General features: G+C 34.3%; 1 protein-coding gene across 1 annotated transcript in view; it reads right to left on the minus strand.

Moving 5' to 3' along the window:
- The window catches only part of LOC132268214 (uncharacterized), a 105,618-nt gene extending 98,224 nt beyond the window's left edge, over positions 1 to 7,394 (minus strand). Inside the window, exons 1-8 of the mRNA XM_059769011.1 lie at positions 7,127 to 7,394; positions 4,863 to 5,030; positions 4,618 to 4,707; positions 3,855 to 3,991; positions 3,675 to 3,765; positions 3,445 to 3,527; positions 3,213 to 3,319; positions 123 to 275 (exon numbers count right to left, since the gene is read on the minus strand). Coding sequence (XP_059624994.1) covers positions 123 to 275; positions 3,213 to 3,319; positions 3,445 to 3,527; positions 3,675 to 3,765; positions 3,855 to 3,991; positions 4,618 to 4,707; positions 4,863 to 5,030; positions 7,127 to 7,315 — 1,018 coding nt within the window. The 5' untranslated portion in view covers positions 7,316 to 7,394. The remainder of the gene's footprint in view (positions 1 to 122; positions 276 to 3,212; positions 3,320 to 3,444; positions 3,528 to 3,674; positions 3,766 to 3,854; positions 3,992 to 4,617; positions 4,708 to 4,862; positions 5,031 to 7,126) is intronic.
- Between the last annotated feature and the right edge of the window lie 19,045 nt (positions 7,395 to 26,439).

The following is a 26,439-nucleotide window of genomic DNA, read 5'->3' on the forward strand; positions in this document are numbered from 1 at the left end:
AAACGGTAAACCCTATTCTTTTATTATCAAAAATACTCTCCTATGCGTAAAATGGTACAAATTCTCACATGCTTCTTAGAAAAAAAGGATAAATATGTAAGAATCAGAATTACACTGCTTACCATATATGCAACCAAAGATGCACTGCAAAGTTGAGGGGAAACTATTTGCTGCTGTGATTGACCGGCAGAAAATAGACATCAGCTTCACTCTCAGAACAGGATTCCCAGGACTCACTCTAGATTCTGGTGCAATATGTTCAGCTCCAGCAGTACCTGCATAAAATGCAAATCAGCTATGCATATTGGATGTGCTATGGTAGTTTATAGGACTGAAGTTAGCCCTTGACACAAAAAAAAAAAAAAAAAAAAAAAAAAAAAAAAAAAAAAAAAAAAAAACTTTCTAACTAAAATCATTTGTTATTGATTCCGAAGTCTGACTAGAATTACCAGAAGCAATTCAATGAACTCAGCCGTGGAAACCTTCTATGGTATGGACATATTCAACGTAGAACTCTAGATGCTTCAGTGAGATAAGGAAGATTGGATTCTATGGAGGGTAGATGGCAAGAGAAACGAGGTCAACCAAAATTAATATGGAATGAAGTAATAAGAAATGATTTTTTTAAAAAATAAATCTAATAGAAGAAATGGTTTGTGATAGAAGGGAATGGAAAAAGAGAATCCATGTGGCCAACCCTATCCATATAGGATAAAGGCAATGATGATGATCAAGACAATGATCATCCCCATAAAACTTCGTGCTTAAAACTAGTATATAGCATCTGATACTTAGATGATGCTTACGTGATTAGCTGGGGTGCACCAAAGATTTATTCAGTATGATGGTAGGTCAATTTACCTTGTATTCCTTTATAAGGAGTCTATGCAACGTTTAATGTTTGAAATTCTCTCAGATGTATCCACAACCGCAATATCATTATATTAAGGTGTCTTACAAAACATTCTCTGGCCCTCTTGAAAGTGTTTACAAGGTGGTGTAATAAGCCCAAGCTCCTCAAATTGTTGGTTAAGGACTCCTGAGACATGCATAAAGAATGGCCAGAGTAGCAACTGATTATGTGCTAAAAGTCTAAAACTGAAAAACAGTTATCCTATATGATCTGTCTTAGCAAGTTTGGCACCATGTCAAATTTCGTACTTTATTATATAAATTGGAATTAATTGCAAAAAAAAAAAAAAAAAAAAACTCCTGTACCATACAAGTTTTGGCATGTTGCCCCCTGAACTAAAAATATAGCAAAGAGCACCTTCCACTATGGAGAGGGGAAAAAGGTGTTGCTGAGTTGAGTTAACTATCAAAATTAAAGATGTTGTCTACCTACTTTTTGAAAATTGAAATATTGGAGTCAATCACATAAATTGAAATATTGGAAAATTGAAATATTGGAGTCAATCACATAAATGCATAGAAGTAAATGTCATTTGCATACATCAAGGAAATGACTTGCAAGGCCCCTTAAGTTTTCTACAAAACAACTCCATCTTATTAGGTTTCAATATATTATTCTAAATGTTTCTTCTAAAAACAGCTGGAAGAGAGAGAGAGAGAGAGTGAAGAAAACAATTAGGAATAAATCTGAAAAATGGACTAAAGTACTCCCAATGAACGTGTAATGCTAAATTCAAAATGTAAACCGCTGGATATTAGCATTATTAGACAAAGCTCATATAAGGAAACATAGTTGTAAAACATCCAACATTCTTCCCAAGTTGACAGTCCTAGTTTCAAAGATCTCCTCCTCAGGTCATTGGCAGCTGATGTTTTCACTATCTGGGTCTCTTACTACAGGATCTACATCCCCAGAATGCGCTTGCAGAGTTTTTTTTTTTGATAAGTAACGCTTGCAGAGTTTTCTCCATGAGACATCTAAAGAACACTATAATTTCAATTGATAGACAAGAAGCCATAAACCAGTTTTGATCTATCATCCGGGGGTCCTAATGAGTGGTGGGCTGGATACAATTTCCAACCAACAGCATTTTCACGAAGCAGCCACGAAATGAGTAACATTTTTTAAGGTTGGTAGATTTCACCTCGAAAAAGAGATTCAGATTTAGGCTGTCTATTCCTAAGGGAGTACCAAATTTATACAAAGGTTTTCAAGTGAGTTATTGAACTCATTCCAAAAAAAAAAAAAAAACAAATGCCACAACATCCAACTGAAGCAAACAATATTTAAAACTTTAGCCGTATCCTCTCTGGTTTTGCATTAACCTACATCTATTTATTCTAAATTGGTACCATGATTAATTCATGTTCAAACTGTTTGATTCTTTTGGCAAGCAATTTTTGAGAGAAAGGAATATTATTGCTTCAATGGGATTGTTTAGGTTTCCCAGTAAAGAAAATTACAAAAGAAAAAGAAAAGAAAGGCACCTTTCCTAAGGGAGGGGAGCAGCACTTTATCTTACGTTCCAAGGCTGTGTCATTTTATTTCTTCAGAGGCAAAATCTTACAATAAGGTGTTTCATTACCTACTAGTTGAAACATAAACCTTATGACAGGTAGAGCGCATGCGCGCACAAGAGAGAGATTGTAAATGAAAAAAATTAACATATTTAATCATTATATTGACATCTCAAAAGCACACTACAAGTGATTGAATATATAACATAAAACAAAAGAAGATACATGGTTAAAACAATTAAAGTATAAAGGAAAGAGAAAAAAATAAAATAAAATATATATATATATATATATATATGTTGTTAGTTATAAGAGATTCAAATAAATAATAAAAAGGTTAACTTGAAGCATACATTTCTTAAGCCAATATGTATCAGGTGCACCATTGACAAAGCCCTGGCTTGTAAGTCAGATGCCTAATGACATCATCAGTTAATTTTAAAGCATCAAAGTGATCATCATACATAGGGAGCAGACTTCAAGACAACATTTAAAGGACTCATATATGCTCAAACATGTCAATCTCATTAATTGGGGCAAGAAAGTCTTACAAATACAATACCTAAGAAATTCAAAAACATTTTTAGAACTCACACAATCTATCAGCATGAAATTTTATCCCTGAACTTCTTGTACGATTAGTTAAAAAAATGGGTCTAAATATGGATTAAGCATGAAGTTAAATGGTGCAACAACGGATATACTAAACTGGAAAAGCACAAAGAAAATTAGCTTCCACTAAAAATAAAAATAAAAAAATTAAACATTGTTCCATTTCATACCATTAAATAGTAAAAACAGTTCGTTCATCATGTTTGCATCCTCTAAATTCGCACCAGAAGCCTTCTTTTTCAAAAGCTCTTCCCCTCTCTTAACAACAGGCTCTTGCCTTGAAAAAAACAACCATTAAACATGATGTCATAATCCGGTGCTAAGATTAATGCAAGATTTTGAAACAAAAAAAGGAATATAAAATAACTTCTTAAATTATCTCAATAAGAAAGTAATCAATACCAGTCTGCACAAGCAGATACATAGATAGGATATACAAGTTCAGGCGCCAGCTCCATAGCATCAATGACATTCAAGATCCCTAACTAAAGAAAGGAAGTCAAATTAACCAGAAAATAAAATAAAAATTAAATTACTCATGCCAAATAAATAAATAAAATTTAAAAATTATATATAAGCTTAACCATCTAAATTTCGGGAATAGGATTGTTTTAGACTTCCACTAACTTCACCTTTCTAATTATAAGCAAATCATTTTTCAACGGATCTTTGCCAGTGACACGGTTACTTTGAGTAATTGAAAGCCCAGGTGCGCATCCTCCACTGCAAGGATAGAGAGAATTCTTGTAATAAGAGAATGGAGAAAAAATTTAGATCAATTTACTACTACAGTAATAAATTGGACTCCAGACCCTTGAGATGGTGGTTGATATAAAACTGTGTGAAGGCAAAATTCAAGAAATATCTTTGTGTCCTCAGAACCACTAATTGCCCTGTACTTTGCAGCAACTTCATCATTAATTTGAGTTGAATGACATTCACCAATCACCTGAAACCAAGAAAAGGTTGAAGATTTGGCCACGATAAAGTGTTGATCACATTGTAGTCTGTTATCACAAAATCAGAAAACTGTGCTAAAAATCAAGATATGGTTCCCTAATTACACAACCGAGGATAGATGTTTTTCTCTCTGTGTTTTAGTGTGTGTATGAGATACTTAAGAGAGAGATTGAGGCAGAGGGAGAGAGATAAAGAGAGAGAACCCTGCAAGATACAACATATTAAGACATGAGCAAAATCAAATCATCATTCTGATTTGAAAAATAGCCTTCTGTAAGAAAGAGGGCTTAGAACCATCTCTGAATATACACCTTCTTTTTCTTTCCTTAAGTGATAATATATTAGGAAAAAAAGATATGTCAAGAGATCAAGAGGGGCATATCCCCCCATACCGAAAGGATCATAGCCAAAAAGCGCTATAATACGTATATAGGACAAAAAGGAAAGAACTACTGACTTGTTCTTAATTTTGAAATATACATCTGTAGCAACTTTATATGTAAATACATGGATACATATTGCATATAATACATATATAGGATAACACATAAATAGGAGAAAATGGAAAAAAGAATTCACCAGTGAAATAGATAGAAGTATAGAACCATAATATACCTTTGCAGTGATTCTCAAGACTATCTCCTGGTGCTGAGGAGGAAGCTTCGAAATATTAGATACAAGTATGGGTGCCATATTTTCCTTCTCCTATATAAAGAATAAAAATTTAAAATTAATATAAAAACATATGCTGTTGGTATCAATTTCAGATGTTATTATGGCAAGCAAGTAGCAACTATTCCAAAGCAAATAAAACATAATTTAAAAATCAAACTTTAAATAACAGAGAAATCCAAACACACCTCTACATTTAGTCGTTCAAATGCCATTTCTATATATACTATGCAAAAGTTCTTAACCATAGGAGCAGCATTTGCTTCCACATACAACTTCCATAACTCCGATAACGGCAAACCAATCTCTGGCTGGTGTTTCACTCTCTTGTTCACATGACTCAGGATCTCAATAACCTATCATAGGTCACAAGGACAAATATCCATATTATTGATCAAAACCAGAACCTCAACAACTGTCCAATTGCAGAAATTGAAAAGGAAATTATATCCAGCAATAATAGGTGTATATCAAAACAATTCAAATGCAAGCATCCTGAGAGGATGTGTAACTGAGTAAACATATGCAAATCACCCTTTGTTAGAAGCTTACATATGACCATAGGAATTCAAAATTCTGGGTTTACATTTTGGAGAGAATGGGCTCCGGTAAGAAGAGGAGAAGGTGGATTCTCTTTTGTGTCTCAACAGTGAAATTCTCAGTCTTTAGCGAATGGATCCCCTGCAGGCTATTTAGTAGCTCTAGGGGGCTGAGACATGGCAACCTTTTATTTCCGTTCCTTTTTTATTAGTGATGGAGGGCACAGGCTCTTGGCTACATTAGAGTGTTTGGGGTGGGAAGGAGCAGTCACTCAAGGGCACAGGCGTTTTATTAGATTTCTTCAAATGGGAGGATTGGGTGCTAGGAAATTTAACATGTTTAATCAAGCCTTGATGGGTCAATGGCTTCAGATATATGGGGTGAAGAGAAACAAATTGTGGAGGAGAATTATAGAGAGAAAAGTTGGAGAGGAAAGAGGAGGTTGGTGCTCCAAAGTGAATGCCCTAGCAAGAGTGGGCTTGTAGAAAATTATTCGTAAGTATTGGAATGAATTTTGTAAATGTGGTCATGTGGTCTCCTGCATGCATATTTCGAGACTGTTCAGGATTGCGGTAAATAAGCAAATCATGGTGGCCAACTGATATCGACTTGACAACAGGAGAGTGACAAGGGATGTGTAGTTTGGAGGGCAAATTCAAGACTAGAGAATAGATTATATCACTCATGGGAAGGTGATGATGAGCGGAATCGAGTTGACTCCAGGCATGGAGGATTTGTAGTGAGATCATTTTTATCAGTTGTTGCAGCATTGCAGGTGACCAATCAATACCTTTCTCGTCAAAAGCGATCTGTAGAACTAAAGTCCCTCTCAAGGGTAGCCTTTGTTGGATGGACAGCGGTCTTGGACAGATTTTGACGATTGAAAATTTGAGGAAGAGGCAGCATATTGTGATAAATTGGTGTTGTATGTGCAAGAGGAATGAGGAGTTAGTGAGTACACCTATTGCACTGCCCAGTGCCTACGGATATTTGGGCTATGCTTTTTGCGGTCTTCGGGGTTCAATAGATTTTGCAGGCTTTTACAATGGGCTTGCACAACTCTAGGGCAGCTCATTTTTGCATTTGGTGTGCCTTGTGGCGTGAAGAAATAGGAGGTCCTTTGATTGTGTGAAGTTCCGATATTGGTGATAAGAACTTTCGCAAACTAGTACCCCATAACCACAATGTTTCATTCTAAGCCTTAGTTATGGTTTATAAAAGAAAATTACATGTAATTCAGTCTTACTTTTAAAAATCCAAATCTAGTGAAAAAAAAAAAAAAATTGTCCATTATTATATGGATTCTAGTTTGGACCCCAAATGAATATATCTAACTCCGCCCATGAATACAATCTTCAGATTTTCATAGTATAAAGCTATTTCCTGCAACCAAGTTCGAAGCCTATAGTTTGCTTTGCAAAGTCAAACCATATCAACATTTCAGACTTTAAAATCGCAAGTCATTGGTAATTACAAAAATAATAATAACTTGAACAATTTTAATACTGAAGTAGAAGAGAGTGGTGAAATTTGCAGTAAGAAATAGAGAAATATACCCAATTTTAAAGCTTATTGGATCCAACATTATTATAAAAAAATTCACGCCATAAAGTAATAATTAAATAAGATAAGGGACTAGTACGAATATGAAGAGAGAGAGGGAGGGTCCAATTTTAGAGAGAATTTTCCACACAGAGAAGGGGGAAGAACCTCAATTCCAGAACTTACACAATACAGAATCAATATAATGTCAATAAATTATTTGATAGAAAAAAGCTGGGGAAATTGATTTGGGTGTGATAAAAAGGCTCAATTCTGAAACTTACAGCAAAATCACGTATTATATATAATATACACACACATCACACCTGCATGGATGTGTGTATTTAGAGAGAGTATGAAGAAGCAGTACCTTCTTTCTGACCGCCGGAGAGTGAGAAGAAAGAGAGGAAATAGAGAGGGGAAGAAGTTTGGAGAGCAAGGTCTCGAGTTTGGAGTCGTCACAGAGAGCCAAACGGGTGAGCATCCGATCCAGCATTTCTTCTACCTCCGCATCGGATTTCACTGTAGGAACCGACGGCGAAGACGATGATTCCGACATTATCCGTGTTTTCTTTCTTCTCTGCTCTTTTATTTTCTTTTCTGCCAAGACAAACAAACAGAGACCGAAGGAAGGTGTTATAGACTGAAGGAAGATATTGGTTCTTCAGAATCAAGGTCTTACATATATAGGTACTAGCTGGCCCACCTCGTGGCCGACCTCATACAAGTAGACAACATTTTAATCCATGCTTATATTTGATGTAATATTTTTTTTTGGGCCTTGGAAACATGCCATTAGGCAGTTTGGATTGATGGAATTGACGAAAAAAATAACAACAATATCTAAAAATACTTTAAATTTTATTTGTATTAAATAAGGTCGACTCAATTCCACTTTTGAAAACGTGAGATTATAGTATTTAGGCCCGGTTTGGTTGGAAAGAAATAAAAGGAAAAGAAAAGAGAAGAAATGGAGATATATAGGTATTTTTTTGTGTGTTATAGTGAAAAATAAAAGATTTGGAAAGATAGATTAAAGTTATGTTTGGTGTACTGAAAAAGAATAGAAAGGATAATAATATCTAGAAGAAAATAAAAATAATATGATATTACTTGAAAATGGAAAAGATAGTAATCATGTTTGAAAAGTAGAGAAAAAAAAAATGTTTGTAAAGTAATAAAAAATAAAAATAAAAAAAGACTATTTTAATAAGTTTACCATTTTTCTTATAGTTTGTTTTTTATAAAAAAAATAAATAAATAAAGATAAATTTGATAAAATTCCATTAAAAAATAGTTGACTTTCCTTCCAGAACCCCATTTTTGGAAGGATAATAAAACCAACAAAAACATAACATTTGACGGAAAAGTTATATAAAGGGATTGGGTTACCTAAATTGTTCGTGTGGCGCCCCAAATTCGAAGATTCGGTGCATCAACGAGAAACAAAGAAATTTAACCCGGTATCAAGTCCCAAATGCGGAAGCCAAACAAAATAAAGAGGTCACTAGAAGCAACCATCATCTATAGGACAAAAAGAGGACCACATATGAAGTCACAAAACTCAACTCAAAGCCAATACGGAGACTAGAAACAAAAGGGGCTCAACCGTTCACAATGCGGAAGTGAAGGGTAAAATGGCCAAATGACATGACCGTGGCTAAACCAAGTGAAGTATCTAATGGATCTACATAGGTCATACAAAAACATAAAGGAACCTCCCATGAAATTCTAATCCCAAAAGGAATGGTTTCGAAACAAACTGGCATTATTAACATATGGAAAATATGACCAATCCTCCCTAAAATGGTAATAACTCTTCCTATGGCTGGAATCTTGGAGTGGGAGTGGCACCATTGAAAGCTCATTTCGACACGGTCATTTTAAACTCAAGAACGACCCAACTTGGAGTTAAAACGAATGAGATATAACTGTTTGAATTTAGCTTGATGGTGTTGTGAACCCTGTGCAACTAGTCCCCCAAAACCATTAATTCTGCCAAAGAATGAAAATTAAGCCTAAAAACATAATTCCCAAGGGTCCGATCACATGTGAAGGTGTCTAATTGCACCCAAATGACCCCAGAGTGCCCCGAAATGGTTGGTTCGGTTGCAAAAAGATGCGAATGAGTCAAGGGATCATTCTAAGGTTTAACCTTGGCTCGAAAGCTTTCTCCAAACCTTATACAAACTTCCCCCAATCATGACTAATGCTTAGATACGAAAAATACATCCAAACTAGAGTGTCTACGCATGGTATGGTCAATTTGTGAACCAAGGGGTATGTGTAATCATATAATGAATGTGCATTAAAATGTATTACATACATTGAAATCAAAACGACCTTACGGCCTCAAATACATTACTTTCATCAAGTGTCAAATATAATTATCCAAAATCAAAACATATAACCCAAAAGATAGAAGTCCTAAATGTGAATTACAATCAAGTGTTTACAAATAGCACAACAATATGTGTCAATAAGTTTCAAATGCATCCTCTCAGAACAAGTAAGTGAAGAATCTTCAAAGGCAATGCCTTTAACCTTAAAAATGTAAACCAACGGGTGTGAGTAATTTAAATTACTCCGTATGAAAGTACATTATAAGGATAACATAGGGTTTCATTAGCCTTGTAAGAATAGCATAGGACATACAAGTGAGGTACATGTCTCGTATGCGTCTATTTCAAGGGTGGAACTAAGGGATCATCTGTGATACCCCCGAATTTCCAAGTGCGGGTTGACTAGTCCCACACCCGAAGACCCGAGAATTTCAAAAATAATATGGCAATAAACGAACACAGAATACAAAAGGGTAAATAAATAATAAATAAAATGCTAAAAGGAAAATTAGAATAATAATTAAATCCTCAAAATAACTTTCATTAAATAAAAATCTCTTCTGATAACAATAATCCTCCAAAATACAACTCAAGAATCCATACTATGTGGACTCCTATAAAAACCCAAATTGAAATAAATAACAGTAATAACTGTCCACGTCTGAATACTGAAAACATAAACTAGAATCCTACATATATGACTGGAAGAGTGATGATAACTGGTCTTTTCTCTGCACGTACAATATTTATACCTGATATTGACATGGACTTAAAAAATAAATAGTGTGTTAGACACACAAACAAATTCTTTCTACTATATCCCACAGGGGCCTAATGGATGAATACATCTTAGTTAACTTATGCAATAGCTACATAGGGCATACTCTCACTGGACTATAGATACACACTAAAGACTCTCATTGGACTATAGGGCATACTCATCCCGATATTAGGCATCATGTAAAACACATGTGTAATCATGAGTACCATCATCTACCAGGGCATACTCACATCCTCTATATCCAACTACACATCCCAGGAGCAATATAGCCTTCCTAACCATCGATCCTGAAAACTCAAACTCATATCATGGTACATACATATATACAGCCATATCCTAATAATGGCAAAATCCATATCCGTCATCCATATCCTGACAATGGCATGACAAGAATGAGTCTAAACTTATTAGTCAGCTCACCTTTAATATAAATCAATATCCTGACAATGGTGTATAATTTGAAACCATATCCTGACAATGGTTCCCACATAATCAAACAGATAATAGATAAAGATCAAATATATATAATAGATCACATAATATTGCCATAATCATGATTATAATCATTAAAATATCAATTGCAACTGTAATAACAATTAAAGCAATATATATCATCATATAAACAACTTATAATCCAATATATTATTCATAAATCACATTATGATTAATATCATTTATAATATGATCAATATCATTTATCAAAGTATCCAATAATAACAATTATATAATAAATATGATTTATCAACGAGAATGAATAATTATGCTTAATATCATTTATCATACTACACCATATACTTCAATTACGATTATTATATTTTAATACCATACCAAATATGTTATCAATATAATTAATATTATTTATCAAACATACACCCTATAGTTAAGAATTTTTAAAAAAAATTATCGAGTTTTAGTACGACGAACGCAATTCCGAAAATAAGCCTAAAAATAAAGTATCTCTACAAATTCTGGAAAAATAAAACAAGAAACACAATCAACAAAAACTGTTAGAATTTTTGAATGAAAATTATTTCATAAGTCATCAACAAATGCCTTTGACTGAACATAAGTGATCACTGATTGGTTGTAGGATAAAAAGATGCAACTCAAAACCAACAGACATAACATATTCAATGTGAACCATTGAAACCTATTGCAATGTTTGTGTCCAATGATGAAGAGACACATATAAATCGCCAGTGATAAATAGACACATATAAATGGTTGTGACGAAGAGACACAAATAAATGGTTGTGTCCAATGATGAAGACACGCATATAAATGGTTATATCTAATGATGAAGAGACACACCCAATCTGAAAAATCACCTCTATTTCTATAAATACCTCATTGGGCTGCCATTTGCAAATCGTTTAATTCATTTTCTTCTTTCTCCCTCTCTAGACTTGAACCCAGCCCAAGTGGGTTCAAACCACAGGTCAAGTGGTCCGAGTCACTTAGATCCTAATCCAATTTCATCAAGCCATATTAAGATTGGTCCGAACCATTTGGATCGGATTGCACCCATTTTAACATTTATATAGTATAGATGCATTTTTTAGTAAGAGAGAGTATTACATAGAGGAGGTTCGCCATATCCACGAGTTTGTAATACTGCTACTAGTGGATGTAGACTGTTGTATCCTGGGAGACAAGCGCCACAGAGTCCCTCAGTACCATGCAGGGCGTAAATTATCTTAAGTACATAATATCCAATACTAGCCTCGGTCCAGTTTTTTATTTATTAATATTATTTTATTGTTTTAATTTAAATGTTCGTTAAATATCAAGTTGCATATTTAATTAATTAATTTTTAGCATATTATTAATTATTTTATGGCATATTAGTATAAGGTTAGTTATATCTTAAACGTCATATGAAGTATAAATATTTACCAACAATCTTAAGATAATTTATTCCTTGCTTAAATTTTATTGTATGTTTCTATTCAAGATATAAACAAGTAGAGATTATACTAATAATTGAGATATAATAAAATAATGTTATATATATTATTATATGATAATATGTTAAATCTTGATGTGTTCAATATTATGTGAAATTGAAACATGTTATATAAGTAGATTATTGAATTATTTATATTATTCATTATTGGTTTAATTATTTTAATTTTATAATATGATATTATGAAGTATATTATATTATCTTAAATTTGTGCCAACTAGAGGTGAAAAAAAGTACTTCGTAACTTTTATCAATAATTGCATAAGATACTGTTACGTAAATTTGCTACGAAGTAAAGATGAAACCTTATAAATGTTTAAACATTACAAAAATGAGGTTGAGAATCAACTTGACAAAAAGATCAATGTGTTAAAAAATGAAAGAGGTGGTGTAATATCCCTAATTTTAAAAGGATAGTCTCGACATTTTAATTATTGTTTTAGTGTATTTTTATTTGATTATTTGTTTATTTGCTTAATTGAGTTAATTGTACTATTTGTTTTATTTAATTAAATTAATTGTTTTAATTGTTTAATGGTTTAATTGTATTATTTATTTTATTTAAATGAATTATTTGGTTTATTTGATTAACTTTGTTTTATTAATTGTTTAACTATATAAGATACTATTAGGGTTTTATGTTTTATGGCATCGGAGGTTAGCCGACTTAGAGATAGGGTTATTTTCTTTTTAGTTTCGTTTTCCTTCTCTAAGTATAATTAAAAATTAGGTTATGAGAGTTGCCTTTATATTATTGTATTATGTTTGCCTAGGGTTTAAGACACAAATTAAGTTTCACGAACAGTGAGGTTTGAAAAGAATAGAAAGAGGGAGAATAAGGGTTTGGCTGGGATCAAGGGGTGATCTTAGGAGGGTTGGCTGAAGCTTGCTCGTGGGTTAAATCAGGGGCAACGGAGGGTCTGTGAAAACCACCAAGTTCGTCGGATTCATCAGTGACGGAGGTTTAAGGTTTCAAAACTGAAACCGAAGGCAAGTTCTTATTATAACTCCTTCCCTTAAACCTGTGTTCTGTGCATGCCTAGGTAGACTCCAAGGTTTAAAATAAGGTTAAAATATATCTTTTAAGTATGTTGTAATTGAATTTTAATGTGTGGAATTAAACTGTTTAATGTTGATACATGTTCTTGTTTAAATCTTGATTTGGTTGATTATAAACTTGTTTCAATTTCATGTTAGTGATGCATGATAACTTCTGATAATTAATCTGGGCTAGAGATTGAACCCTAGGGTATTTAAATAAAATAGTAAAGAGGGTTGGAATATCGCCGGAGGCGAAGAAGACGAACGGAAAGCAGGTTACGGCTCTCAGAGGGAGAGAGTCGGCTCTCCAAATGAGGGAGCCGGCTCTCACAAGTGTGGAGCCGGCTCCACAAAGGGAAGAGTCGGTTCCCCATGGGGGAGAGCCGGCTCCACCAAGGGGAGAGCCGGCTCCCTTGTTTTGGGAGGCGGATCTTTCTCCAGTTTTGTTGTTTTTCCGTGGTTTGGGATTCTGTTTGGCCATCTGGGGTATTTTTAAGTTGTTTAGATTGCAGTATATGGTCTAAATAATTGTTCTGAACATACAAAAATACTGTGAAGCATGGCTTCAATAACATGCTAAGGAATGTAACAACATGAAGTTAAATAATAAATCTGCATGTTGAGTGTGAACAGTTAATTTAAATTGCTTACTGGTATTTAACAATTTTTGTTTCTCTGTATGACTTAATAGTGTTAATCATGTTTTAGCAGTGTATTAATCATAGTTGAATATCTGAAAATAATTATGCTTAGATTGGATAAATTGATGTTTTAATCTATTTATACTGCATCAATTATTGGACTGTTTGGAGGATTAAATTGCTTAATATTATTTTAGCAATTTATACAACTGTGACATGATTTTTAAATCTTGAATTGGATGCATATTATGGTCATATACATATTAGACTTTCTTTATGCTTATTTTGGAGTATAGTTGATGATTAAATTTATCATTTATTGCATCAATCATTTGATTTGTGAATTGTATGCACCGGTATGGGACGGTGGCATATTAGGAACGGATTAGTTCAAAACACTAAGTCCTACCTATTCTGAAAAAAGTTAGATTAACTATAAAAGTTAAGTCCTACTTATATATATATACATGCACTGGTATGGGACGGTGGCATATTAGGGATGGCTTAGTTCAAAACACCAAGACCTACTTATTCTGGGGATGGATTAGTTCAAAATACTGAGTCCTACCTATTCTGAAATAAGGTGGATTAACTATAAAGGTTAAGTCCTTCTTATATTTGTGTCAGGTCAATAAACCTTTTGAATAACATACCTTGAACAGATTTATATATATATATATCTTTATGGTACTGTAATATGAGTTTGAGTCTCAGGATCATGGTTAGGGTGCGTATATCGCCTAGGATGGATAACTGGACCTAATGATGTACCCTGGTAGGTCTAGGTATACATGACCACGTTACGTGCGATTTGCATGTTACCTTCTACTCAGGCTGAGACAGAACTGTGGGCTAGTAAGCATCCTATAGTGTGTATTTATACATATATGGACTGCTTTAGTTATTGTTGAGCTATTTGGGATGTATCTGCGTATCGGGTTTCTGTATGGATTGTAGTAGGATAGAACTTGCACGTGGGTCTGACCCTCTATTATTTTTTCAGGTGTTTATCAGTTCCAGACTTAGAGCTTGATCGTGCTGAGCAGATACAGTCACTCATTCCTCCGATTACGTAGGATTGCTTTCCATGTTTAGCTTTGGATTTTGTTTCAGTTGTTTCCTTTTCAGTCTGGGATTTTAATAGGGGTCCACTTGAAGGATTCCTGAGTTGTTTAAATTAGTGGAGGTTTTGGATTATTGGATTTTTAAAATTATTTAATTTTAAGGATTTATTATCTAGAGTTCTTTCAGCTTTAATTATTTATTTATTTTCTCTCTTTTGTAATCCTGCTTGTTTACATATTAATTGTATGGTATCCCTCGAATCTGTGCTCAGACTTGATCACCCGTGGCTCTAGAGTCGAAGGGTATCATAGGTGGTGATTACAAAACACCATGTGCTGATATTTATTCAGAACATGGTATCATTCACAAACAAATGATGAATGTTATATTGATAAGTTCTGTTAACTTAGAATTTGTGGGGAAATTTCTCAATAAAATACCTCAAAAGAAAACAAATGTAAAACCATATCAATTATGAAAAGGTCAAAAATCTTCCTATAAATTCTTAAAAGTGTGGGGAAGTCTTGCTAAGGTTGTAGTTCATACTCCTAAGAAAGTTAACGTGAGACCTAAAATGTGACGACCTTGTGGGCGTGTGACGACCATAGATTTTTACAAATCCAGTGTGTCCTGTGATGACCTGAAACGGATTCAAAATGCGAAAGCTAAACATAAACAAGTCTATAGAGATGTACATCATCCTTAAGACACAAGAGTGACCTTCCGAGGAGTCCCGTGACTCAACGGAAGCAAGACCAAAGTAAGAGTTTTAAAACCCTCTAAGGAATGGACCAAGGGCAAAATGGTCATTCCAAACTGAAATGGATACCACCGTACACACCATTGGAAAGAAAATGAAAAATTAACAAAGATGGACTCAAGAATCACTTGATTCGGAGTCCGGACGGCAAATATATCAAGTTTTGAAGTCAAAGGAAGAGAAACCCCGTCCCGGTTCGAAACAAATCCTGATACTACTTCATTAAAACTTGAATATCTTGAGGTACAAATGGAATTTGAAGCTCTAATTAGCACCATTGGAAATCTTATTTTTATGCGGTCAATTTAGACTTAAGAACGGACCAATTCGGAGTTAAAACAAAGGAGATACAATAACACGAACTCAGAAGTGCAGTGCTGAACCAGACACACACACACACATGAACAGTATGGACGAGCACTCGTCCAAGGGCGATGAGCCTCGTAAAGGAGCAAGACCAGGGCAAAAACCCACTGCCCTATTTACGAGCGCTCGTCCCCCATGGACGAGCGCTTGTCCTGCAAACAAGCTTAACAACTTTTCGAGTTTGAAATGTGATTTTGAGGACTTTTTGGGACTTTTTGAAAAAAACACAAAGAATAAACCCCCCCTAAAATTATGTTTTCTACCCGACAATGCTAGCAAAAACAAAAAAAAACTCACTATGAAATGTCTAGAATGCCCCTAGATTAGATTAGGTTCAAAACGGCGAAAATGCAACTTTGCACCAAGTATGCATTTGACCCCAAATGCATTTCTAGGCTGAAACGAATATGCACGCAAATGTAATAAGTGATTTTGAGCATGCGGGAATGGTTCGCGGCTCCCAAAAATGGCTGATACAAAATCTTACCCCCCGACGGCCAAAAAAACGAATATGCACATGAAATGAGAATTTTGAAAACCAAAATTAACAAATGATTGCAAATTACCGTTTGGCCCTTGGCCACACTTCATACATGATTAATAAGACACTATGAAAGAATAAAAATGGAATTCCCACACCCGATGCAACTCTGGAAAAACAATAACTTGCCATTTTTCAATATTTTCATAATATTTCATGAAGTCAAAGTTACATAGGATACAAAATAATTGTCATTGGCCTCCGACCTCATCTCATACTTATCAAATACATTCCAAAAGGTGTGCTTATACACACATTACATATATGGAATCAAATATACAAGTTTTGACATACGAGCTACAAATAGCATTTCATGCTAACATTTGCATGAATCATGAACAAGAATACACTTAAAGAACTTCAATTCATCGAATCGATCCAGGGATATTGTGCATTCAGACCAAAGCATCCGTACTTGACAAATCACCCAATAACTTTGGGGTGAGTAAACAAGTTACTCGTAGGGAATGAGCATGCATAGACTCAACATTTTACAGATTTTTACATTAACATGAAATAATTCAAAATGATCATGCCACCTAACGTCTATGTTCCAAATGAATCTTATCATTCCTAAGCTACATTTGAACATTTAAAACACCAGTCACAATATCGATGCAATTTAACCAACATTGGAACTTCCAATACAACTCATAAAGCATGATTTCTCAAAGTTAACATCTTGAAACTCAAAATGGGAAATCAAACAAGGAACAACAAGCTACAACATCATCTAGTTATCAACTTGAAATGAAATGCGAAATCAAACAAGGTGGATACTTGGACATCACGACAGATCAGACCGACACCATAGTTACTTTAGGGTTACTAGCCCACGGGTAACCTCCCTATGTGCGCACTAGACTATAGAGGGACAATCCCTCATACTAGAACCATGTCCTAGCCGTAGTCAAATAACGACATCCCCAAGTTTCCAAAATTAACAAGTTGTGCAACAACGTATATATCAACATGTATATACAAGATAATCAACTATCTACCACGCACAACCAAATTTGGAAACACATACAATACATGCTCTAAGTCCACAACTACTATGACATGAAAAATGTCAAAAACAAAGTGTGCAACTAATTACATAAGACAACAATATATTCAACAAAGAAAACATGTTTTCACGAATATAAATACAACAACTATGTTGTCCAATGCTCAAAACGTAACCAAGTGAATATGCAACAAGTCTAAGTCCAATTAAATCCATGGAGCAATTAGATAGAATTTAATTAAACAAAAATAATTAAGTTCTCTAGATTTCAAATCAATTCCAAATAACCTCAAATTTATATATGTTAAACAACATAGCATGGTCATTACATATGTCAAATCAAAAGTGCAAAATGAGCAAGACATCATCATGTAAAATTTAATTAATTTTAAATTAATTAAATCTCTAGATTTCAAAAGTTGTTCAAATGATCCAAAATTAATATATATCAAGGATTAAGCCATGGTCATGCTATATATCAAGTCTAAAATGGAATACAAACAAGATACAATTAAGTAGAATTTAAATCAAATTAAATTCATTAAATCTCTAGATTTGAAAACTCATTTAAATCATCCCAAATTAATATACAACAAAGATCAAGTCATAGCCATGCCATATACCAAGTCTAAAATGAGTTATATGCAAACTACAATTAGTCATTAATTTCTCAAATTAATAAAACACATGCATATAACTTATATTTTACTACAAAAGCAAGTAAAACATTTAACTAATAAACTATAACACCCCCTACCTCACTAGAGAAGTGTCTCTTTAGAATCCAAGGCAAATTAACACAAAGTGGCAAACCCTTGAAGGGTTATGTAGAGGAAGGTGAGGCAAAGCTTTTATATTCCAAGCTTTATGGTCTAAGGTAAATGGTAGGCCCTCAAAAATCAAAGTCAAGGCCTAAGCATCAAGCTTCTCTAATGGTGGCTAGGGTTTGTGGTGAGGAAGATAATGTTATAATGAGATAAAGTGTGAGTGGAGGAAATAGAAATCCTCCACTCACTATGTGATCCTACACCATAGTCAACATACACATTTATAGTCAATTGCACAAAAACCCTCCTTTAACCACATAATTCCAAAGTAGCCCAAAAATAATTGCAAGTAGGTCCCTCCTCTAAATATCTTGTAAACTTAATTACAAAATGGTCCTTAAGACAAAAATAATTACTTACAGTAATTACAAAAATAACCCCAAAAGAAAGAAAAATTACAAAGAATTGTGCATCCATACCCCTAAGGAAGAAAGTACACTACTAGCATGCATTTCTAAGAAAGTAAAAATATACACAATATGGAATTTAAATATCATAGATGTACGCAAAATCGGAATCAAATCCGAATACGAAAAGTGAGGTTGTGCCAACAAAGTGACAAACGGGAAAAAGACGAAAAGTGAATAGTGTAAAAAAAAAAAATGAAAATGTGGAAATGACTCGGTCCTTACAAGGAAGTTGCAATCCAAAGGAAAGAGTCTCGAAAACCATTTCCGAGCATTCGAGACGACACCAAGAGACGAGAAACCGAACACAGAAAATAAAAGACAACTGAAAAAATTTATCTGCAAAATTTGAGAAAAAAAAGGAAATGAAGGAAAATGATCGGGTCATTAAAGGGTGGGTGTGTCGTTGACAGATACAAGAGGCATTGACAGGCTACCATACTGGGCAAGTTACAGGTGTACAGTCCCACATTGCTTAGGTAAGGTAAATGTGAAGTGCTTTTATATGGTGGTGTTATCTCCAATTGGTATGAGGCCTTCTGGGATAAAACCCAAGAACAAAACCGTGTGGGCTCGGGCCCAAAGTGGACAAAGTCATTTCCTAAATATTATTGGAGAATGAGCCACAATCATCTCCTGAATATTATTATTTCTTAAATTAATTATGTGATATAATTAATCGTGTGATGTTATTAACTTTGTATGAGTTCATGACTAGTTTGTGTATTTAATACAACAGACAAAAATTGACTAGTCTAGCTTTGTATATTCTCCCGATAATCAAGGGAAAAAGATCTATACTTGTGTCTAAGACACGTCTAGCTGTGAATGGGCTGAATAAGAGAAGATTTTCCGATAACTCTAAAAAGTTTAATGGAAATTGTTATAAATACACTTAGTTAGTATACTAAGACAAGTTAAATTAAGCTAGTTAGTTATAACGTACAATTTAGCTAAAAGCTAAAATGTTACTAAGTTGCAAACTAGTTAACTTAGTTAGAAGCTAAAATGATTAATGAGGTGCACAGAACTTAAGAGGAAGATGAAAAATCTATTAGCTAGTTCTAGCTCTTAACTTAGTAGAAAAAACTAGAAGATGACGAGTAACCATTTTGGCTATAAGCTATTTGAGTTATACGTTATATCTGCTCTTGTAGGAGGGAAAAATACTACTTGTAAAGTAGTAGTTTTTGGATAATATTTTCCAAAATAAATTCCCCTATTACCAATGTAGACAACTTAGATAAGAGTATACTAAAGTTAAGAGCTACTAGAATTTGTTGACTTTAAGGATTCCATCCAAGGACAATCTAGAGGTTTTGATGATAACAAATCATTAATGGTGTTTAAGGACTAATGTTTACATTGAGTGTTATATAGATTACTCACATTCAAAGAATGACCTCAATGAAGCACTAAAGATCATTCTAAGTATTCCATTATTTAAGATCACATCAAGGAACGAAATAGATACAAAGAAGACTTGAAGTTGCAAGGAAAGATAGCTTGGACTACAACGAGGCAGAAAGTAACTCAAAGGAAGGAAAAAAGAAAGAATACCTCAAAGCCTAAAGATCATGGACAAAGCTTGAAGAAAGGGGTAGATATGATGGTGAGTGTTTAGGATTCAATGTCAAAGTATTTATGAATCCATTTGAAGCTCATCTCTGTAGGACCATGCATATCATTACATCATTCATATGCTCATATATCCATTAGTAATAGACTATGCACTTCATTCATATATAATTAACATATGGAGTCTTTGCTAAAGAGTGAGTTAGTTCAAGCTTGCATAAGCTTTGAAATAACTCATTACTTGTGTTAGAAATGCTAAGACTCTGCACATCAATCACATGATTCATATTAGCCAATGATTGAGGTATATGAAGCTTTCATTACCATGAGTTGGTAAAGGATATTAGGACCCTAGTATGCACCTGATGAAAAACTGTCTTTCTGAGAGTCATAGTTTCGGCCGACCGAAGCGGGCTGTCAGCCGACCGAAAGTGTACCATCAACCGACCGACACTAAGACAAATTTGAAATAACGACTAGTTTGACCATAGAACCTACTATATTGCCCCTAAAAGGATTTATTCTTCAATGGGGCTATAAATACATAATGTTTGGACATTGTGGGTATGTAAGAGAGCTAATACTTGAGAGACCTTATTAGGCATTAAGGAGAGCTTTTGTTCTCACATTTTCTCTTCATCTTTCTCATTCATTTATATACTATACGTGAGAGATTCAACTAAGGATTAAAAGAGATTTTGCTCTATTCTATAATTGAGAGATCCTATTGAGTTCATAAGAGTTTTTATTTTTCATTTATATCATCTTCTCTCATTCATACCATTCATAGAGTTTGAGATTCACTTATATTCATCAATACTTTAGTTGTGAGCTAAAATTTGTACATTTATCTTTGAGAGATTTCTTGTACTTCATTATTCTTGTTACTATCTATTGTAACGGTTGGTTTGATCCACCGGGTTGGTGTGACCCAAAGGAAGACTAAGGGAAGGTTGTTCTTTTAGTAAGGAGTTGCTTCATGTAAAGGTTTGCTCTCCACCAGTAAGGAGAAGCCATAATGGATTGAAAAGTCTCAAGAGGGGTCTTAAGCCGAAGAGTAGGAGTTTTTGAACCTCGCTAAAATTGCCGAGTCATTGTTTGTAATTTTTCTTCCCTTATATCTTTTACAATTATGCTATAAATTATTTACTTTCATATCTTAATTTCATATCTTGATTATTACATAATTGGTTAGATCATTGATTAGAAATTGTATTTCTATAAGTTGCAAAAATTAGCCATTGTCTCTGTTCATCCCCCCTCTAGAATCAATTCTTGGTTAACAGAATTGATAGCTGAGCAAACTTAACTTCAAGCTAGTGGTAATAGCAGAGAAGTGAGTGCTCATCATAACTTAGTAGTACGTTATGAGAATAGTGTGCTTAATTTAAGCTAGTAATGATAACTAAGAACTCACTTTTAACTAGTAATGATTTATGAGAACTGAGTGCTCACTATGTTGTGATGTATCCAAAGCTTAAATAATGTGATGTTTCGCAATTTTTCATTTTTTGGGCATTTTTTGAATTTTTTCATGTTATTTTATATTCACGCCTCGCTTTGCGTGTTACATACTGTTTAGTTTGTCACAAGGGTTTCTAAATTGATTTTGAGTATTTCTTTGAGTTTGGAACTTTTAGAAATATATTTTGGACCATTTTTGCATTTTTTGGATTTTTTGCCTGGGAGACCAGTGTGGGTACCACGCCCAAATGTTTGGGTTCAGAAATATTTTTCTAGCTTTAATTAACTGTTTTGTATATTATTTGTCCATTATGTGAGGGTACAATTGACATTTGACTTAGTTATGGCATAATTGTAAATTAGTAGCATTAGAGGGGTATTTTACTCATTTCACTTGGTCAAAATTTTAACCAAGCTTACGAATGACACCTATACACTTAAATGGTAGAATTCCTTTAATTACTTCAAACCATTTCAACAGCTGGCTTCAGTCATCTTCTTCCTCCTTTTTTCTTTCTTCTTTCTTCTCTATTGCTCCATTTTCTTCTTCCATTGATACCCTTTTTGGAGCTTAAATTTGAAGGCTTTCTAGGGGGATTTCGGTGGTACTATAAGAGAGGAAAATGTTCCTCTTGAAGAGAAATTTCCATTGATACAAAAATTAAACCAATTCATTCAATTCTGATTTTTGACATTCCCCTTAGAAGTGGGAATTTAGTGATGCTTCAAGAGAGGATTTTGTTCCTCTTGTTCTCTTATTCTCTTTGGTGCTTCTTGGCTGCCATTTGGCAATCCTTGGAGTTCAATTTTGGAACTGTTTTGAAGGGCTTTGCTTGGTGTGAGGTAGGGGTTTCTCTAAAACCTACAACCTTTGCTTTTAGTGAATTACTTCTTTAAAATTGAACTACTAAATTGTTTAGAATTAAGCCTATTTTCCAAGTATGTTATATGTACTACAAAACTGAAATTCGTAACTTCTATAATGGTGCAAATTATGTACTTAGAAACTGAATTTTAAGCTTCCTCAATGTTGGCTTTGTTCTATGTGTTTGAAACTGAAAATTTCATGCTTAATTGTATTATGTAAAGTGCCACGAATGTTGAAACCAACACATGTTGTCTATGTTTAAATTACCTTAGTTATGCTGCTGATTTTTTGCAAAAACGATTGAGTTGTTGTGGTTTAAAAATTGCCATGTTGATTTGCTATCAAAGTATGTTTTATATAACTAAAATTTGATGTGGGAATGCTATGACATTATGAAATTATGAAGTTTGTGTCATTTATGGATTACATTAGGAACCAATTGGGCAAAACAGATTTTTAAAAGGAGGAGAATTATATTTTTAGAAAAGAAAGCAAACTGAAATTTTGGGGAAAGGTTTCGAAATGTTTGTGATAACCGGGTGGCAATGAGTTACCTTGTGTCCGTGCCATTAACAGGACCGAAAGGGGACGTATAGAGTGTAATGACCCGAGTTTTTATTCAACCCGGTGTGTTAGTGATGACCCAAAAGTTAACCCGGTAACGGATCTGAAATGCGAAAGCAAAAGATAAACCAAGGTCTCAAGAGACACAACACGTCCCTAAGACACCAATGTGACCCTCAATATGGTCACGGAACCCAAAGAAAACAAATGTGGAAGCGACGTTTCAAAAAGGGACAAGAATGAACCTAGGGGCAAAATGGTCATTTCCAAGGTGAAAGTGGGTTCTACTGAGTACAACATTGGAAATACAATAAAAAATCAATCAATATGGACTCAAGAATCGTATGATTCGGAGTCCGGACGAAGGAGAAACGGCAAGACGAAGAAAAATGAGCACTCAAGGCTAAAAGGGTAAATTGGTAATTATTCAGGAATATCCAGGTGTAATTGAGCACACCATTGGATAGATGACAAAAAATTATTCAAGTTCAAAAAAAATTTCACTCGATTTGGAGTCCTGATGAAGAAGATATGGCTAACGAAAGAAAAAGGGCAAAACGGTCAAAAGGAGCCAACCCAAGCACATCTAACCGGTTACCAAGCCTTCCTAACTGGTTCGAAGGCAAAAAATGATGACCACTACACTACCCAAGCTCTTGTAACCGATTACGAGATTGGTCCCACTCGCACACTTGTACTACAGGTCAGCAAAAAGCTTACAACAGGGGTTTTTCGGGAAAAAAATGGGTTTTTGAGGGCTCAGATGACATTTTTTGGAAAAAGCACAAAGAAGAAACCCCTCTCAAAATTGAGTTTTTTACTTGAAAATATGGAAGAAAATGAAAAAAAAAACTCGCTTTGAAATGCCCAAAATGCCCCTCCATGAAATCAGGTCAAGAGAGTCAAAAAGCTGCTAAAATGTAAAACTGAAATCTGAACTTTGAGATGGATTTCCAGCACCAAGACGACATTTTCTGGAAAAACATGAAGAAGAAACCCCCCCTAAAATCATATTTTCTAAGTGACCTTGTGAAGACCAGAATTTATTTTCTAAAGAAAAACCCCAAAATTCCCTTAAACCGGATTATGCAATAAAAATGCAAAATGAGTCCATAGGAAGCTCAAATCACCAAAGAAGAAGTTTTTCTTGAAAATGTAACGACCCGGTCTTTTTCTTTTCTTTCTTTTTCTCAGATTTTTTGGATATTTTTTTTCCGTTGTTTTTCCTTTTCTGAGTTCGGTTTTTTGTCTCTTGGTGTCGTCTCGAGTGCTCGAGAATGGTTTTCAAGACTCTTTCCTTTGGATTGACAACTTTCTTGTGAGGACCGAGTCATTTCCTCATTTTCATTTTTTGGCACTATTCACCTCTCGTCCTTTTCTCGGTTGTCACTTTGTTGGCATAACCCCACTTTTCGTGTTCGGATTTGATTCTGGTTTTGCATGCATCCGCAGTATTTAAATACCATGCTATGTGTATTTTTACTTTTGTACAAAAGTATGCTAAGTGTTTACTTTTCTTGTAAAGGGTATAAGTGCATAACCTTTTTGTAATTTTCTAAACTTTTGGGGTTTTGTGTAATTACTGTGAAGTAATTATTTTTCGTCTGAGGGACCATTTTGCAATTTAATTTGGAAGATATTTTGGAAAAGGACCTTTTTGTAATTTTTGAAAAGTGTGACAAGTGTCACACTCTCATTGGTTCACTTGTTGACATTTGTGTGGAAACACTTTGATGCCTTGGATGATGACATGTGGATGGTGGAGATTCAAGCACTTGTTGGCTTTGGATTGGTGCACTTGTTGGCTTGGATGGTTGACAAGTGTAGGCTTGAGATTAAGCTTAGGATGGAGCCTTGGATGAGTGACAAGTGTAGGCTTGGGATTAAGTCTTGCAAATTACTTTTGGGACACTTTGGGATTATGGTTTTAAGGAGGGGTTTTTGTGCAATTGACCATAGTTGTGTGTGTTGACCATGGTGTAGGAACACATAGTGAGTGGAGGATTTCTATTTCCTTTACTCACCCATTTTTCACCTTATGTCATTTCTTTCTCATCACAAACCCTAGCCTCCATGGATGGAGCTTGAAACCCTTCGCCTTGACCTTGATTTTTGATGGCCTTCCACTCACCTTAGACCATGAAGCTTGGAACACTTTTTGTTCCCCTCATCCTCCTCTTCATAACCCTTGAAGGGTTTACCATTTTGTGTTGATTTGCCTTGGATTCTAGAGAGACACTTCTCTAGTGAGGTAGGGGATGTTATAGGGTTATATGTTTGTTATCTTGCATGTTTTTGATGCTTATATGACTTGTATGCTTGTGTTGTATGAATTTGAGAAATTATGATTAATGGTAGTTTGCTTATAACTCACTTTTGACTTGGTATATGGCATGGCCATGACTTGATCTTTGTTGTATGTTAATTTGGAATGATTTGGATAGGTTTTCAAATCGAGAGATTTAATGAATTTAAATTGATTTAAATTTTAGTAAATTGTGTATTGCTTATATCCCATTTTGGACTTGATATATGGTATGACCGTGACTTAGTGCTTGTTATATATTTATTTGGGATCATTTAAGTGACTTTTGAAAATTAGAGATTTAATTAATTTAGGATTAATTAAATTCTACATGATGGTATCTTGCCCATTTTGCACTTTTGATTTGATATATGTAATGACCATGATATGTCTTTTAACATATATTATTTTGAGGTCATTTGGAAATGAATTGAAATCTAGATAGTTTAATTATTTTCATTTAATTAAACTATATCTTATTTTTCCATGGATTCAAGCATGTTTTAGAAGTTGCTTCTATATTAGGATTATGGACTTAGACTTGTTGTATATTCACTTGGTTATGTTTGGAGCATTGAGTAACATTATTGTTATATTTATATTCATAAGATCATGTTTTCTTTATGGAATATATTCTTGTCTTGTGTAATGAGTTGCACACTTTATTTTTGACATCTTCCATACCATAATAGTTGTGGACTTAGAGCATGTATTGTATGTGTTTACAAATTTGGTTATGCGTGGTTGATAGTTGGTTATCTTGTATATACATGTTGATATATACGTTGTTGCACAACTTGTTGATTTTGGAAACTTGGGGATGTCGTTGTTTGGCTACGGCTAGGACGTGGTTCTAGTACGGGGGATAGTCCCTCTATGTAGTCTAGTGCGCACATAGGGCAGTTACCCGTGGGCTAGTAACCCTAAAGTAACTTTGGTGTCGGTTTGATCCGGCGTGATGTCCAAGTATCCACCTTGTTTGATTTCGCATTTCAATTCCAAGTTGATAACTAGATGATGTTGTAACTTGTTGTTCCACATTTGATTTTCCATCTTAAGTTTCAAGATGTTAATTTTGGGAATTCGTGCTTCATGCATTATATTGGAAATTCCAATGTTGGTTAAATTGCATCGATATCGTGATTTGTGTTCTTATGT

The sequence above is a fragment of the Cornus florida genome, unplaced genomic scaffold, assembly GCF_030987335.1.
Source record: "Cornus florida cultivar Cherokee Brave unplaced genomic scaffold, ASM3098733v1 CherokeeBrave_3.0.0_Hap2_Chr08, whole genome shotgun sequence".
Classification (NCBI taxonomy): Eukaryota; Viridiplantae; Streptophyta; class Magnoliopsida; order Cornales; family Cornaceae; genus Cornus; species Cornus florida.